The 19,025-nt window shown below is 35.6% G+C and overlaps 1 protein-coding gene across 1 annotated transcript in view; it reads left to right on the top strand.

The window, feature by feature from the left end:
- LOC150084455 (enoyl-CoA hydratase domain-containing protein 3, mitochondrial) overlaps positions 1–19,025 on the top strand; it is a 144,665-nt gene that overhangs the window by 13,099 nt on the left and 112,541 nt on the right. Inside the window, exons 2-3 of the mRNA XM_090375233.1 lie at positions 10,965–11,074; positions 14,132–14,267. Of these exons, the coding sequence (XP_090231359.1) occupies positions 10,965–11,074; positions 14,132–14,267 (246 nt within the window). The remainder of the gene's footprint in view (positions 1–10,964; positions 11,075–14,131; positions 14,268–19,025) is intronic.

Below are 19,025 nucleotides of genomic sequence, written 5' to 3'. Positions count from 1 at the left end.
ACTTTTTTTGGAGATCCAGAAAGCCTGATCCAATAACATTTTCTCATGTTTGCAAGTATTTCCAGAAATTCTACAATGATCATCCTGAGAGACTTGTTTTTCATTAAATTTTTTTTTTAACTTTTGTCTTCTAATCTTTCTTTTATTTATTAATTCTCCTCAGTGGCTAGGGATTTTAAGTTATTCATCACTCTTACTGGTTTAAAACCTTATCACTGATCTGCATTCACTGTAACTGGATGTCTATTTTGCTACAATAAAATACTAAAGGGAAAAATGAAATTAACACACAAGTTAGCATCTGGAACCTACATGTAATTGTTTTACTACTTTTTCAGGAACTTATGAAAGTGGTCATGTATAGTATATTCTCAGTTATCTAAGTGCAAATTATACTGTTTGTGGATTATTCCTACATGATTTATTATTATTTTTTTTTCTAATTTAACTAATTTAAGATTATAAAATTTTGCAGATATGTACATGCAGTCCTTAGATTATGCCAGGTTACGTTCTGAGAAAAGCACGGAAGTCAAAGTACTCTCAGTTGAGAAATTTGCAAGAGATCATGATAGCGGTGCTGGTTTTTCAAAATGAAAGCATATAAAAAAGTCATCCTGTGAAGACTTTGGATTGTGCCCCTATTTTGGCATTTCAAGTAAAAACAAAAACATGGGATTAGAAGGGAAATTCCTGCCCCAATTGGATGGCTGACCAGATTTAAACAGTGATTAAAATTTAAACTCATGAAGAGCAGCTTAGTATTTCTGTTGCAACAACTGATTTATTTCATATAGAATTTCAGAAATATTTGGAGGAAAATTTGTACCCCGATCAAATCTGTAATGCAGACAAGACAGACTTATATTGGAAAGGCTTGCTACAAGAACCACTTACTTTTGCAAAGGAATAGTCTCCTTCAGGATATGTCATCTGAAGAATGTCTGACAATTGTGTGTGTTATGGGAATGCATCTGAAACTCATAATGTAAAACTTTTGGTGATTGCGGAAGAATAAAAGACAAAATCATTTAAGGTCACTGAAAGAGCATTATTTAAACCAGAAATCATCCTGTGTATTTTTAAGTTTACTGTAAAGACGAATGTGATTATGTCTCCAAGACTACTATAGAAAAAGGACATATCTCTGTGATGTGAAGCAAAGGTATAATGAGAGTGGAAATGATTTACAGACCAGAAGTGCAGATAGAACGGGTAATCAACAGTGACTGTCTTATTATGGGTGATTTAAATTTGCTCTTTATTAATTCGAGCAAGTGAAAGGGAAACTAATCATGGAAGTTGTTTGGTTATTGTAGGGTTTTAAGCACATCAGCAACCTACGCCATATTTCACCATATGTAATATGTCTGTAAATTGTGTTTGATCTTTGGTCAGTTTTCTGTATGAAAAACCCGAGTTTCCAGGAGGAAAAAATCATGCTGCCCACACCCGAGACCAACTGATTCAGCCACAATGTAAAAAAGATCCATAAAAATTCCTCACATCGTTGATAGGATTCAGACTTAGGTCTTTTCCACCCAGTGTGGAGAGGACAGTGATTATATCAACTGCTACACACGACTATACCAACTGTGCTACTCATCGTGCAGAAAAAATTTTAAAAATAAACTACACTTATCAAATTACTAGGGGTAAGAATATTCTATCATGGGTAATACTCTTATTATCACACATAGCATCATAGGGCTTGCTGTATAGGGACTATTAACAGGAAATGATGGAGTTCTAAGTTAGATGATGTGAGAGAGAGAGAGAGGGGGGGGAGTGTTAAAGGAAAAGGAATGAAATTTTAACTTCATGAAAAAAAGGTTACAGTGACAGTTTTAGGTGGTATATGGCCTTTATCAATTGGGCCAATAGAAGAAGTAGAGTGGATACATTAAAATTATGGAATAATAATTTTAAAGCAATAGCCACAGAAGCCTTGGATGCATATATACCTTTAAGAAAATATAGCATGAGACAGTGGCGGATCCAGAAAAATATAACAGGAGGGGAATCATTTATGACAGCGGGGCACCATTTTGTGCCTTACTTGTGCACAAACAAGGCACAAAATAATGCACAGAACAAAACAAATATGACACTCAAACATAATGTGACTGGCAAGACACAGGCACACAGCTAAAGTCTGAATTACTTTGAAGTAAACATTAACATAAGTAAAATTACTTTGAAGTAAATATAAGTAAAATTACTTAGCATTAGCATTAGTAGAGGCATTTGAGGCAAGAAAGCAAGCTTATGCAGCATCAGCCAAAAAAAAAAAATAAATAAATAAAAAATAGCCACTTCCACTTCACCCCTCTGTTCGTTTGAAATACCTGTCCAGCTGAGCCTTAAACTTATTTAGGCTATCAACTTCCACGACAAGGGATGGAAGTCTATTCCACCAACCAACCACCCGCTGGCTAAAGGCAAATTTCCTCATGTCTATCTTACATCTGTCTTTCCTCAATTTGAATTTGTGCCCTCTCAGGTGATTATTCTCAGCAAGAGGAAGAATCCCATCAGCATTGAGCATGCTCAAACCATTCAAGGCTTTATACACCTCTATCAGATCACCTCGCCGGTGGCTAGTCTCCAGACACTGTAATTTGCAAAACGTAAGCCTTTCTTCGTAAGAGCACCCCTTTGTTCCATTCACTAATCTTGTTGCCCTTCTCTGTACTCGTTCCAGCATCTCTACATCCTTCTTGAAATGAAGCCTCCAGACCTGTATACAGTACTCTAGGTGTGGTCTGACCATTGCCTTATACAAGGGAATAATCACCTCCTTATCCCTGCTAGAAAAATTCCTATATATCATCGACAATACACCATGAGCTACTCTTGCAGCCCGTCTGCACTGCTCAGAAAACTTCATATCTGCCTGCACATTCACCCCCAGATCCCTTTCATTCTCTACCACTGTCAGTGTAGTACCACAGAGTTGATACGTTGCTCTGGGGTTGCTGTTTCCCATATGTAGTACTTTACATTTGTCAATGTTAAACTTCATTTGCCACCTCTCAGCCCATCTGCTCAACCTTTCCAGATCCTGTTACAGTAGCATAGTGTCAGTAGTGTCCTTGACAACCCTGCCAACCCTCGTATCGTCTGCAAACTTGGACATTATGCTTGATATACCATCATCAATATCATTTATAAATACAGGAAACAATAATGGACCCAATACTGAACCCTGAGGGACTCCACTAATAACATTAGTCTACGATGAGCAGTGTCCATTGATTACCACTCTCTGTCTTCTTCCCCTCAACCACCCCTTTATCCATAGCAGCAATTTGCCTCCAGTGCCATACTGCTCCAATTTGTGCAGCAGTCTTCCATGTGCAACAGTATCAAAAGCCTTTCTAAGATCCAAGTATATAATATCAAAGTTATTCCCTGCATCCAGTTCTTTTGTGACTGCGTCATAGTATCCAATCAAATTGGTCAGGCAAGACTTCCCCTTAACAAAACCATGCTGTGTCTGAGCTATAACTGAAGTCTTGTCTAGATGATCCTGCAGTGCTTCTTTAACCAGTGCCTCCATTAATTTTCCAGGAACAGAAGTTAAACTAACAGGTCTATACAGTGAAACTTCCCTTTAACGGACAGCCATGGGGAACGAAAATGTGTCCGTTAGAGAGAAGTGTCCGCTAACAAGAAGTCTGAGGGAGGAAAAAAAAAAAAAGAAAGAAAGAACAATCGTTAAACGTTTAATGTAAAATTAAATTAAATTATATACAGATTTTGCACAATATTTTTGTAAATAATATACATATAATTGTGCTATGCATATTATGACTTTATCTTAAGAAAAATACATACAGTAATCACTTATTTTCTTCTGCACCTTCTTCCGGCTGATAATTTTGTTTGGAGTGAAGAAACCATCGAAAGTCTTTCAGTATCTTCTTCAGCGGCTAAAAACATTTTTAAACGATTGATTTGTATGAGCGCTTCTTCTATTTTCATCGGTGGTTCGTCGTTAATATGTTCTTCGACAGAATGATCTCCTTCCATTTCTTCATCCTCATGAGGAACTTCTTGAAAAATATCGATGATAATGTCGTTGATATCTAGAGCACCATCTTCTGTAGTGAGGTTCGAGTCTATATCTTTGTAGCTAGGGTCACTTGTAGCAGAAGTATCGTACATTATCAATAAATGTTGAAGTTCTTGTTCTTCTTGGTACTCCATATTGCTATTCACAACTTCAATTTTTGCTTTTGAGAAGCCAGACTTTACAAAACAGTTCGACAGTTTGTTTTCTAATTACGTTTACTGAAGAGGAAATCCATTGAATCGCATCTAGGATGCTGATTTTCTTTGAAAGGTCACTCGCACATGTTACATCATTCATGTTTGCAATGAGATGTCTTAAAACACATTTTCTGTAGTGAAGTTTAAAATTTTTTATTATCCCTTGATCCAAGGGCTGACACTCTGCAGATGTGTTTGGTGGCAGAAAAACGATTTGAATGTTGGACAATTCAATGTGCGGGTGAGATGCAGCATTATCCATGAAAAGAATAATTTTTCTGTTTTGACGAATCATGTTTTGATTAAAGTGACTTATCCATTCGCTCATGATATCTCGTGTCATCCACGCTTTTTTATTAGACTTCCAGTCAACATTCAAAAGATTCAACTTTATGCCCTTGAAACAACGAGGATTTTGTGGTTTTCCTATAACAAGAGGTTGTTCAAAGTCTCCCAGCATATTTGTACACAATAGTACAGTCAAGCGTTCCTTAGAAATTTTTCCGCCCTGGCACTTTTCATTTTTTAGACTCATTGTTTTTTCAGGAAGAGCTTTAAAAAACAACCCTGTCTCGTCACAGTTGTAAATATCTTTAGCTTCAAAATCATGACATAAATCTTCCAATCGGACGGTCCACTCTGTTACAACCACACTATCAACAGATCCACCTTCACCACTTACGGTTTTCCAAGAAATTTATGCCGAGTTTTGAACTTGTCTAGCCATCCCACAGAAGCTTTGAACTCATTTACTCCCATAGATTTCGCAACCTCCAAAGCACTTTCCCTAATAATAGCCCCGTTAATGGGAATTTTTTTAGCAAGTTCGCGACAAAACCACTCGCACGTAACATTGTCAATTTGAAGTCCAAGAGTTTTCAGGAATGATTTTTGAACCTGATCATTTCCGTGTTGCCAAAATTGTTTGAGCAGTTCACTTTTTTTCCTTTAGGATGTCGTTTACCTGCGTCTTCCCGATTTTGAATTTTGCAGCGAGATTGCGAACACTATTTTTTTGCCGATTATACGCATTAATGAGTTCGACTTTATCTTTTAAAGTTAAATGTTTACGAGAAGACATTGTGCACTTCACACGACACTGAACAAAACTGAAAACTGAAAAGACGAAAGGCCGGCCATATTCCCGCCCCTGCACACACCAAATTCATCAGAAGTTTTACACGTGCCTTAAAATTATTGAAAAAGGGTTTAGAACCTTGATAAAATTCAGAGAATCGGAAATAGAAAATAAACACACGATTGAGGCAATACGTGGAAGAAACGTTCCTAGAAAAAGGGCCGTAAGCTCGCCCGCTGTCCGTTATGGGGAGATCAAATTAAGTGCTAATCTAAACGAAATAGTGCAGATTGCCTGTCCGCGTCCGTTACAGAGAATGTCCGCTAGACAGAAGCTGTAAACACGTTAAAACCAATGGAGGTGAGTTGGGGAATTTGAAAATGTCCGTTGTAGAGAGATGTCCGTTAGGAGAAGTTTCACTGTAATTACTTGTGTCGCCCTTTGATCCTCCTTTGTGAATTGGGGTCACATTTGCACATCTCCAGTCCATGGGTACTTCCCCTGAGTCCAAGGAAGCTCTCATAATTATGGCTAAGGGTTTGCTTACTTCCTTTGCTGCTTCCTTTAATATAACTGGTAGATCCCATCCACCCCAGGTGCCTTTCTTGTATTTATCTTCAACAATTTCTCCTCCACTTTACTCTCAGTTATTACAAGATTCTCTAGCTTACTGCCAGAGTTGAATACACCTCTGGCATTCCCCTCGCTGAATAACTCCTCATGTGTGAATGTCGATGCAAAATATTCATTCAGTTTGTTAGCTACCTGAGCAGGATCATCAACAGTTGACCCATCGATATCAAGTGGACCAATCTGATTCATCCCCTTCCTTCTAGAGTTTACATAAGTAAAGAACTCTTTGTTGTTTTTCTTTGCATCTCTTGCCAAAGATTTCTTGTAATCTGCCTTCGCCTGCTTAACGTCCTTTGTAACTTGGTTACAGATCAACTTGTATCTATCATAGGCTTCTGTGTCACGTGTTAATTTGTATGTATCCCATGCATTTTTCTTCTCTGCCATATGTCTCATTAGTTCATCTGACATCCACTTAGGCCTAAACCTTGAACAATATTTCTTAGTTGGTATGTAAAGCGTTGTAGCTTCCAAGATAAGTTCTTTGAATGCTTCCCATTTTGAATTTGCTGTTGGTAACATCATCAGTTGGTCCCACTGTATAGAATTTAAATACTGTCTCAGTCCATCGTAGTCGCCTTTACGAAAGCAATAACCCTTCCCTTTACCCCTAATGGTAGTTACCTCTTTGAGTAAATCCCACTTCAGCACACTGTGTCACTGCCACCTAGTGGTTCATTTACCTGCAGATTCTTAATGCATGAAGAATCACTACTGATAATCAAATCAAGAGTATTACTCCCTCTAATTGCCTCCTGAACATGCTGATGTAGAAAACAATCATCCAATAAATCCACAAAAGCCTTGCTAGTGTGCGAGTGACCAGCCCCCCAAATTCCAGTCAATATCTGGGAAATTAAAATCCCCCATTATAAGACGCTCTGATTTACTGCCCCACTCTATTTCCCCGTACAGTTTCTTATTATACTCATCAGAGTCATTAGGCCTATAGCACACTCCTACTCTCAATTTTGATCTCCCAATGCTTATGTCACACCAAACTGACTCGACACTGCACTGTCCAGCAATGTCGACTGGCTTCACTTCCTTGGATTTTATGTATTTCTTAATTAATAGCATAACCCCTCCTCCCTTCCTATCCTGTCTATCCTTTCTGTAGACATTGTACTCCCCAAATTCCAGTTCTGCATTCCTTATATCTGTGTGACACCACGTCTCTGAAATCCCCACAATATCTGCCTTTGATGTTTTGAGCAATACCTCAAATTCATCAAATTTATTTACTAAACTCCTAGCATTGGTGTACACGCAAGTATACATGCACCTGTTCTTTTTCTTAGCTACCCTAACACAACCTATGTGTTTATTTGTATCCCAATGATTCCCAGCAGTCTGAAATATCCTGCATCTTATTTTCCAGGCTGTGGCTCATTCCAATAGAAGCAGTGCAAGAATCACTTTCACCTCTGCCAGTGGCTACTGTTAATTTATTAGTCCTTGTATATCCCCCCAATCTAGCAGTTTTCCGACCCACCTAACACTGCCTCGATAGCATCAGCAAACATTCTTGCACCCTTTCTATTTAAGTGTATCCCATCCCTGTAGAAGCAGTCTCTCCTGTTAACAAGTACAGACCAGGCTGAAAAAAATTCTACCCCTTGAGATTTGCACAATCCTTCCAGCGCCGAATTGATCGACAGGGCTCTCATCATATACTCCCTCCTATCGTGTCTGGGCAGAATTGCAGACACTTTCAAATTCAACCCTAATTCACGGCTTTTTTTTCACCAGTGACCTGTACTTGTTAAGTAATTCCGCCGGTTTCCTACTCTTAATATCATTAGTGCCGTGTACAACTATATCACCTTTTGTGCCCTTAAAAGATGATATCTGCTCTACAACATCATCAACCTTTGCCCCTGGCAGACATACCCTGGTCCTGTTCCACCTATCCTTTTTACAAAACATGTTTCCTGTTTCCCTGACAATAGAGTCACCAACAACTACTAGTTCCTTTGGGACCAGCGCATTCTGCCTTGGAGGCTGCCGCTGTGTGTGTTGCGCGATGACCAAATGCAAGATCTGGCATTGGTGTGGGCAGCTGAGAGCTTGATGGGCCCTTCACTTTGTAGTAAACATAAGTAAAATAACTGAGCGACAATGCAAAAATAGATAAAATCCTGTTAACAATGAAAAAACAATTTTTTTTTTGTAGCTAAAGGGAATTTAAATTATTGTTGAATCTGCCACTGGCATGATAATTAAAAATTACTGGTCTACAACATCTATAATAGTACAACAGGAAAGTATTGCAGAACCGAACTCTCCAGCCTAGAATTTGGCTTTAATTTTGCCATTAAAGAACAACACTATCCAATAAAAGATTGTATAATCGAACTCCAGTCTAAACTCGACCAACATCCCGATAAGTGGCGACTTATACACCAGTCTAACAGGATAATAAATTCTAAACTCACATCTCTCCCTAACATAAAAAAACAACAACTCTCGGATTTAGAAAGACTAAGTAAAACCCCAGATATCATCATCCAAAAAGCTGACAAAGGAGACACAATCGTTATCCTGGACAAGGACACCTATACAGAAAAAATGGAATTAATTTTAGCCGACCAAGATACATATACAAATGACAGCAACCACAACATTACAAAACTTAAAAATAAACTTGACACAATTCTCAGAAAACTCAGACAGAACAAAGAAATCAACCTCTTTACTTTACAACAGATAGGTATTCGCAACAACATTCTGCCCCACATGTTTGGAATAACCAAGCTACACAAACCTGGCCACCCACTAAGACCTATTGTTTCTTTTAGTAGATCAGCTTTTGCTAATTTTACCTTCCTTGTTAAAATTATATCCCCACTCACTCGATTCTCTACATTCAAAATTAATAATACAAACCAAGCGTTCCAAAAAATCAGCAACACCACCATATCCGACGAAGACATATTAGCTTCTTTTGACGTCATATCCCTATACACTAACGTGCATATTCCTTTCACTCTACAAGCATTACGCGTACTTCTAACAGCTGATGACACTTTAACGAAACGTACTTCTCTTTCAGTTGACCACATCCTTGAACTTACTACTCTTTTACTAGATGCTAGATATTTTAGATTTAATAATAAAATTTATCGACAAACATTCGGTTTACCAATGGGTTTAGGCATTTCTGCTCCCGTTTCTGAAATTTATCTCGCCACTATTGAAAACCAAATTTTACAACCTTTCCCTTCTGAAATTAGATTATACATCCGCTACGCCGATGATGTCTTAATAATAGGCAACAGAACAACCATAGACAATCTTTTTTTAAAATTCAATACAATACGTGACAGGCTAAAGCTTACCCTCGAAATCGGAACGGCCAACCAAATTAATTTTCTTAATCTCACTATTTATACAACAGACACAAATTTAAATACCAAGATTTTCAGAAAAAACACGCATACTGGTAAATATCTACATTTCACTTCACATCATCCCCTTAGTACCAAAAAAGCCGTCCTATACAACCAAATCTACAATGCCATCAAATTCAGCTCTTCACAAAACGATCTGCACAATGAACTTTGATACCTTACTGATAAATTCATAGCCAGGAGCTAACCCCCTCAACTCATCCAACACACAATATCCACCGTGAAAAACAACATTAATAACCCCATCAGACACAGTAACAAGACAAATACTCGCATAGTTCTCCCTTACCATAGTGAACTCGCAGCACAATTCCGACGTACATTCAAAGATACCGACATCTCCCTCACTTTCTCTACTTATAATAAACTAGGTTCCCTATTTAATTCTTATAAAGAAACATACAAGTATCCCATCAATGATCTCAATAATATCATATATCTCATAAAATGCCAACCAAACTGCGACACCTGTTACATCGGCAGCACTACCACCAAATTCGGTCCTCCACAACTTCCAACACCCGCGCATACTACCACTTCAACAGTTTCAGGACAAGTCAATCCTGCACTGAGTTAACAACCCATGCTCAAAACCACAACCACACCCCCCTTATTGACTCTGCCATCACTATTATTAAACTTAGATCGAGCTACAGAATTCTTCAATATGAAGCCCTCACCATCGAATGGTACCGACACCATTCCGATCTCAATATTATTAACGCAAAACTTCCCTTCAACCTCTCACCGGCTTGGAACCTCTCGCAGCTCAAGTTCCCACGTGTCAAAAAGAGCATCACGAGAGTATAGACCAACTTTAAATACAACACGCGCTCACTTCTCTTCCATTTGCCAACTGATGACGGTTCATTTAATGAAAGTCTCTCGCAACGACTATTGGCACCGCCGGTCTTCTCTTTTATTTCATTCTTTCATTCGCGTCCTTCAACCTTTTTATGACAACCAAGGATTGGAGATCTGCACTTCTACTTCCTTGTGCTCATTTTAAAATTTGCTTAAAAATATTTTTACCCCATTCTCTGCCTTAGTTCTTTTTAATGCTTCTTCCAAACTAAATTCAGCCACCATTTACCAATAAATTTATTGCAGATTTATACAAGGTGAGTACCGTTTTTTAGGCATTTGCCATTCAATTTTTTTAGTCAGTTTGTCACGGTATTATAAGACTACTATAATTTCACTATCGTATAACTGTATGCTTAAAAGAAGACATACCATCTCATGTCATTTTGAAGTTTCCTTTTATTCCCAGTCATTTGATATACTTTATATACAGTGGAACTTTATTTTATTGCCTTAAAATTGGTAGTATTGATATTAATTTCCGATTTAGTCACTGTTGTCAAGATAATCATATGCATAATAAAATATAAAGTTTGGATTATCTGTGTTTTTCAACTGTCTGTGCATCATCTCCCCCACCTCCTCTGATATTAGCTTGTAGAAGAGACTATGTGTATTCCTAATATATTACACTTCTCTTATGCTCTGGTATACATTAAATAACTATTTATTTTATTATTATTTATTTTTACTTTTTTCAGCAGAATGGGAAATTTCACACATCTGCTTTGTTTTCCAGTCAGGAACCTTTGACAATTGTAAAACAAGGCAATGGAGTAAGAAGAATTGTTCTTAATAATCCTAAAAAGAGGCAAGTAATGTTGTGTTTTCAAAGTTTGTAAATATTCATTACTGTAATTACAAAACAAGGTATTCGTATCATTTCTAGAAAAGATGTATGTATAAGTAGAAAATATACAGTACAAGTGTTTAAGTACAATGTGTACAGGAAGGTCAGACATGACATGATTTGACAGGAAAGAGGTTATATTGAGTCAGTCTGCTGTATAATATAAATGCTGGAAAAACAAAGATGAGAGTAGGAGTTTGTTATAAGCTGTGATGTGATTAAACTAGGTGATGAGTATAATGAACAGCAATACAAACAAATAGTTGGCCAGAAAATCAGAATGTGTGGTCATGGAGAATTTGAACTTTCCTGATGTAATTGCAATTCATGAGTTAGCAGCTCACTCAGTAGCAGGACATTTCTGGATTTCCTAGATAACTGCTTTCTACACATTAGAGAGTAAGCAATATTCTTGGTCTGATTATTAGCATGATCATCACGTATTAGAACCTTCAAGTTAAAGAACCTTTAGGCGGCAGTTTTTTTTTTACTTTTTAGGTGGCAGTGATCATAGTGCATTGGTATGGGATTTATTCAAAGAAATAACTACTTTTAAGTGTAAGGGATTTTGTTTTCACAAAGATAATTATATGAGTGCAGACATTTTTAAAATTCTCTTCAGTTGATTGTTTTCAACCAACTGATGTCAAAAATTCAAATATTTAACTTTTGAACATTTTTATCAGTTTTAGAAAATTTTACTGCTGAATGTTGCAGAATTTCCTGATATGTGGGATTAAAGTTATTTATAATGTGAAATGCTAAAATTTTAACAGGATAATAAATTCTAAACTCACATCTCTCCCTAACATAAAAAAACAACAACTCTTGGATTTACAAAGACTAAGCAAAACCCCAGATATCATCATCCAAAAAGCTGACAAAGGAGACACAATCGTTATCCTGGACAAGGACACCTATACAGAAAAAATGGAATTAATTTTGCACATTGTAGATTTTTGGTTAATTAGTAACAGAACAATTGTCTGCCTAATGACAACCTCTAGGTCCAGACCATGCATTGAGTGTAGCAAAAAAACTATTTCATCTGCCTTTATCTTTCTACTTGTCAACTGAATCTTGGAAAAAAATAGCATTGCCAATACCTCTTTTCACTATAATTTTAAATTAGAAATTAAAATTCATATGGTATTCATTGCTCGACTGATATATATTTCTGAACTTGGATTTTTAATCAGTCACATTGATTTTCAAGTATAATTTGCATGGTATTTGTTCAAAACCTATAATGCCTTGAAAGAATCAACTGTATTTCAATTGAGCATCATTATGTCTAATGCAGAAACACATAAGACTGGTATATAATATTTGCTAGATTTTAACTTAGCCAACTTCAAATAAAAATAGATTTTTAAAATCCTGAAAAATATCTGAATGGTTCCTAGCACAAAAGGGACAAGTGGTATTCACTTGAAACTGTCTGCCAAGTTCAGAGGATGTCTTCACTTAACTCTAATTGCTGTGAACAGCATGACTTCTGCACAAAATAATAAGAATAATGCAGTATTACATGTTCGTGGGCCGTTTTACCTGGTAAAACGACCCATGAACATAACCTGGAAAAATTCATTGGGAGGAACCTTACTCCCTCCATGAATTAACGACATCTTCAAAAATTAATTGTCTGTGACACAGCTTTAACCCCGACTTCTTGAAATGAGTGACTGGTGTGAACAAGTATACTTTCACATTGGACACATTTTTGGGAACCAAACAATTTGAACTGCTAAAGCAGGAACCCTCTTAAATAGCATAAGGGTTACAATTTCAGTTCATTCACACCAAGTGGACAGTGCTTGAGCTTGATTTCCATTGAGACAGGAAGAATTTTTATAGGCTTTTTTCCATCTTGGCTGTGCCTTAGATGAGGGTGACATGATTTTTTTCTTTCTAAAACTGGTGTTTTCATTCTGCAAACAGGCAAAATAACCAAATACACATAATTTACTAATGCCTTTTGGTCTTAATTATATTCTGTGTAAATTAAAAACAAGCTAAACCAACCTTAGGGTTAACATCTTGCACGTGATCAGGTTAAACAGGCACTATATACCAGTGGTTTTCAAACTTTCTGATCCCATGCCTCCCTTGACCTCTAAAAATTTCACCTCCCTTGAACTAAAATACCTATAATTGTGCAATTTCTTATTTTTAATATGTTTATACAATAATTATTAATACACAAAATAATAATCGGGATATTATTTTATTCTTAAAAAACATTAATGTGATGTTTGTGCTTGCTTTTTATTGCATAATTCATCAAACCTAGGCATCATTTTTGAAATGTCAACACGTATTTCTTTTTGAACATTTAATTTTGATCTGTACTTAGATTTAATGACTGCCAATGCCGAAAATCCAATTTCACAAAGGTAAGAACTTGAAAATGGCACTAATATCCACAAAGCTTTATTGCTACATTCCAGGTATTCGTATTTTGCTAAACACCAAAATGCATATAAAGATAACAATGAAAACTTTGCTTTCAGTATGAGGTCTGATGTGAGATCAATAAATTGTTCCTCTTTGGCAGTAGGTAAATTTGATGGGGACTTTGTATTGAAGGGATCTCTAATCCATACATATGCTTCAAACTTTTCTGTAAAATATTTCTCGAAGTGTAGTAGATATCTAATAGTAAAAAAAAATCATTCTTAATACATTTTTAATATTTGCTATAGAAATCTTACATAAACTATTACATTGTCTGCGATGCCCCTGGTAAATTATGGCGCCTCCCCAGGCCATCACAACACACAGTTTGAGAACTGCTGCTATATACAGTTCACTGCATGTGAAAATGTTTGTTTCATAATAAGAAAATGACTTATGACAAGTTTTATTTTCATGGGATGTGAAACCATGTTTCAAATGATGAGCTTAAATTGCAATGTGAAAATGGAATGTCAAGGTGAAATTTGTGGAAAGAATAAATAAACAAAGGAAAGTATTATTCTAGTTTAATTAATATTATTTTTTAAAACTTTGTTCTAGAAATGCTCTGTCACTGGCTATGTTGGATGCACTTAAAAAGGACTTGTTAATGTGTTCTGAGGATGCTACATTACGCTGTATAGTCATCTCAGGAAATGGTCCTGTATTTTCTGCTGGTCATGATTTAAAAGAATTGGTAAGCTCTTATATGTATGTGCAGACATATATTCTTTATATATATTATTATTAGCCATATGGTGCAAGAAAGCATGAGGCTTTTGCTGCACCAGCCAAAAAAAAAAAAAAAAAATTTCTGAATTACCCTGAGAGAGAGAGAGAAGTAGAAGGGAATCACCAATAAAGAGAAGAATGATGATATCTGATATCCAGCTGAGGATCCTAGGTGTGCCAAGCCCATACTCACCAGATGTGAGCCCCTGGGGTAGCCTGGTATAATTAATGGATTTGTATTACAATATGTTAAGTCCATTTTCAAAAGGCAAGACAGTTTGAAAACTTTAGTTGGGAACAATTATTGGCCAAATGCCACATTCCTACTTTACGAGGTCTGTTCAAAAGGCATTGTAATTGTGCTTCTTGTTCAAGGTTGAGACAACAGGATGCAAAGCCAAATGGCAGTCACTCCAATGGACGTGTCCTTCCCCCAACCCAAAGAATCATGGTAAGTGTGCAGCATAATGAAGGCCATGTTGCTACACTTATTGGCTGTGAGAGGTTTTCTGCCATAAATGCATTCTAGAGAGACAAATGATTAATGAAGCATTCTATGTTGAAGTTCTGAGATGCCTCCCTGGTGCAGTTCAAAGATCTGAACTCCAAACACTGGCTGCCATACTACAATAATATGCCATCACATTCATCATGATTTGTACAGAGTTTTTTGGACACACAATTTCTGGAGTCCAGCAACTGCCACATTAACTAGATTCAGCTCCATGTGGGTGTTTTTTTTTTAATTGAAAAAATCCCTGAAAGCATATTGATTTGATGACACAGATACAAATTAAATATTGGTGTAGATACATCATAGATAGCTCTTAAACGAAAACTACATTTGCAGTATAAAGGCATTGTTTTAGTTGTATTTTATAGGAGTTACCATGTATTGCACTACCTGGAATAAGTAACACTTCTCTAATAGAGAAGACTATTGTTACTTATTCTTGGTGGGCACCACCACCACCACCCAGACAGCACTGTTTCAAGTCTAGTTGGCCTTTCATTGGTGGGTGGGCAGGTAGTGCAATATATGGTAACTCATTGTGAAGGATGATCACAATATGAGATACAACTAAAACAATGCCTCTACACTATGAATGTAGTTTTAATTTAAGAGCTATCTATGGTGTATCTACACCAGTGGTGTGCTGGAGCCATCTTGCGTTGGCTCGCATGAGCTGGTTGTTAAATTTTCAAGAATTTTGCGAGCCAGTTGTTAAACCGGCAATGGCTAGCATCATTTGGATGATAAGCTTGTATATGGTGACACGGAAAATCCAGCTGGGGTGCGCTTATTTCGGTATCCTTTGTGCTTCCTTTCCCCCACCCCCTTCCCTACTCATCAGCCTATGTAGGGATTATCTCGGCTAGCAATTTATAGGAATAGTATTTCCAACAAACACTCTTCTTCAGTCCCGTCCCGTTTTCAAGTGTTGTTAGTCTGCTGGGGCGAAAATTACCGTAGTTGAAACTCTCAATATACATAAACAGAAATGTTTTCAGAAATGTCCCAACTTTAAAATTCAGAAAAATCTATTAATTAACGTGCAAACAGCAAAAATGTACTTTCATGTGTGAATTTTCTAATTATTTTCGATAAAAACAATGAATCATTGACCTCGATTGTAGAATGTATCACTGAATATGTTTGGATTTCCTGTGTGTGTTTTCTCCACTGCTGTCTAAAGTTAATTAAAGTTGCATGGAGCAATGAGTGACACAGAGGACCCTGTCACTCATGAGCATGATATAGAAAAAAAAAAAGCACAACTGTTTCTTGGCATAAGAAACATAACAAAAAAATGCAATGAATTGTTTTTGAAAAACAAAAAAGATCGTAGTTCATTTCTTCAATGTGTATTGCATCTACTAACACAAAATCAAGGAAATTCATCTATCAGAAGCCACACTGGAAATGGAAAAAACTGCTGTAAAACTGATAACACTGCAGTGCACATTTAATAAAAGAAAAGTTTGCTTTATTGTAATTGTTTTTAGGGAACAATATTGATACATCATGTTTTCTGGATGTATATTTTTTCGTCTAACAAAGTTTCCATAAAATATTTCTAATGATAGCTGTGTTATAAACTTTGAAAACTGGTGTCACAGGAACTTTGCATGAACATTTGTAAAATCAAATGGTAGCAGTGGCATAACCAGAATTTTTTGTAAGACATTCACAAAAAAGACACAACTGCCTAATGCTAATCACCTGTTATTTTTGGTTTTAAATAAGAGGTGCCTGAATATTTGTATATGTCAGTATTACAAAAACATTATATTAAATGTGTAAATAATAACAACAAACTATTTTATAAATGATTATTTTATTTAGCAAGTTTTTTCTTATTGGTTTCATAAGAAACCAATAAGAATTGTTCAATTATTCTGCCATTTTTATCACTTGAGGGTGTCTCCCAGGCACCCCGCAGTGCATTTTGCAGTTGTATATATGTGTGAAAAGCATAGGACTACGTATTAAGTGCAACTTGTAAGCAGCATAGTAAGAAATTGCCTTTGTGTTTTTATCTCTAAAATGTCATATTCAGTTAATTCATATAGAACAGGTATTTCAATTAACTGTATTAGTTTCTAGAAGTAACTTTCATTTTTTTTTTTTTTTGTTGTAAAGAACTCACTGAAAGAATAACTGACCAAGATATTTTTGAAATAATGAATAATTATTTACAAAAGTGTGGTGTGTTATGGAAGTCGCGTGTTGGCATTTGTATTGACAGTGCTCCCGCAATGACAGGAGCACTAAAAGGATTTGTAAACTTAGTAAAATGATGCAGTTCAAATATTATTACAACACACTGTTTTATACACAGACAAGTTCTAGTAGCGAAGACAGTTGTACCCGATTTAAAACTTGTATTTGATTAAGCAGGTTAAAATGGCCAATTATATCAAAAATACGTATTTTTGGAAAATCATACGAGGAACTGGAGTCTGGTAATTTTCTTTAATACCGAAAAATATTTGTGGGTAAGAGACCCACTTGCAACAAGAAACCTTTCAACGTTAAAATTAATTTGTAAGAGGAAGAATTGGCTGAGATCCGTAGTGACCATTCGCTGGAAATTCAGTTTAATAACACTAACATTAGCAAATTTTGGATCAGAATTCAAAATGAATTTTCACAAATTTTGGAAAAAGCAATTAGAATTTTATTGCTGCTCTCCACTTTCTACTTGTGTGAAACAGGGTTTTCCTCTTTAAATGGGATTAAACAGATAGAGAGAGAGGAGGAGCTGAGAGTAATTGTATTTTTTTTTTGTTTTTATATAATTATGTTAATTTTTTTTATATATTTTCTTTTAAATTTAATGTATGTTCTTTTAAATAATTTTTCTTCTAAATTTCTTTTTAAAATTTCTTTTAAATTTCATATAAATGTATTATTAAATATACCCAACAGAAATAACTTCCAGTTTGTAAATATATGTATACTGTATAAATAAATATATATATATATAATTTTTATTTATAATATTTATACAGTATATATTTATAATGTTCATATATATTTATAATATATTATTATAAATATATATTATACTGTATATATATAATATATATGAGTATAATAGTGATTGTAGTGTGCAAAATTTTGGCATCTTGAAAAGTGTGCCGCAACTACGAAAAGATTGAGAAACACTGATATATTGTATGAAATATAAGTAGCACCTATACAATTATGAAAATAAACATGTGAAACAAAATGAACTGCAAAAATAATACATAAACAATGAATTATATATATAAAAGTTAACATTTTTAAAAACATTGAATAAATACTTAAGTTCTGCATGTATATTGCGGTATTACTTTTCTAAAAATGCACCACAATACCAGATTCCAGTATCAGGAGGGTACAATGCACCTGCTGACCCTACCCTGGCTATGCCACTGAACAGTAATAACCCTTTATTGCACAGAAAGTAATCCATTACAGTGTGGATAATGGATAGGGTTACCAGACATCCTCGTTTCTGAGGAAGTGTCCTATTTTTTAGGGCACGTTTGGGGTTTTTTTCACTTGCGTCCTAGTTTTTTGCAATTTAAAAAAAAATCATCTCATCACAAAATGAGTTTTCATTAAATACTCTGTGCATTGCACCTTCAGTGTCAATATAATGAAATAAATAAAAACACTGCACAAGTTGCATTAAGTGGACTGTATTACTCACAATGCTTTCACACCCCCACATTGAACATAAAAAAAATGTACAATATGGAAGAGTCCTTAAGGCCAACACAGATTCCAGTGTGGTGGCACATAGGATTTAAACAACACTAGAATCCTCTCTACAGACAACCAAAACAACAGAAGGAAATTTAATACAATTCATAGAATTAAAAGATGTTTTAAAATAGGATGATATTCAGAGTTCTCTAGATTTTTTTTATGAAAAAGGAGTAAAAATCGATGACAGTAGATTGACCAATTTATGAATTTTAAGGAATTTGTTTCTGAGAAAAGAAACATGACAATTGGGAAAACTTATTAGCCCATAGAAAGTGGGCTGAATATTTTAATCAGTGCAAGAGTTCCGAGCTTTCAAAAATTGCTCCATATACATTTTCTATTTTTGCCGACAATGGGAATGTGGAGTGTATATTTTCATTAATTAGCAACCAATGCATCAGCATTAAAAATAAAATGGAAACAAATACCGTGAATAGTATTTTGTTAGTCACTTATAAT

Source organism: Mastigoproctus giganteus, chromosome 6 (assembly GCF_048544385.1).
Source record: "Mastigoproctus giganteus isolate SK-2022 chromosome 6, ASM4854438v1, whole genome shotgun sequence".
Classification (NCBI taxonomy): Eukaryota; Metazoa; Arthropoda; class Arachnida; order Uropygi; family Thelyphonidae; genus Mastigoproctus; species Mastigoproctus giganteus.
This window is presented reverse-complemented; position numbering and strand designations above follow the sequence as displayed.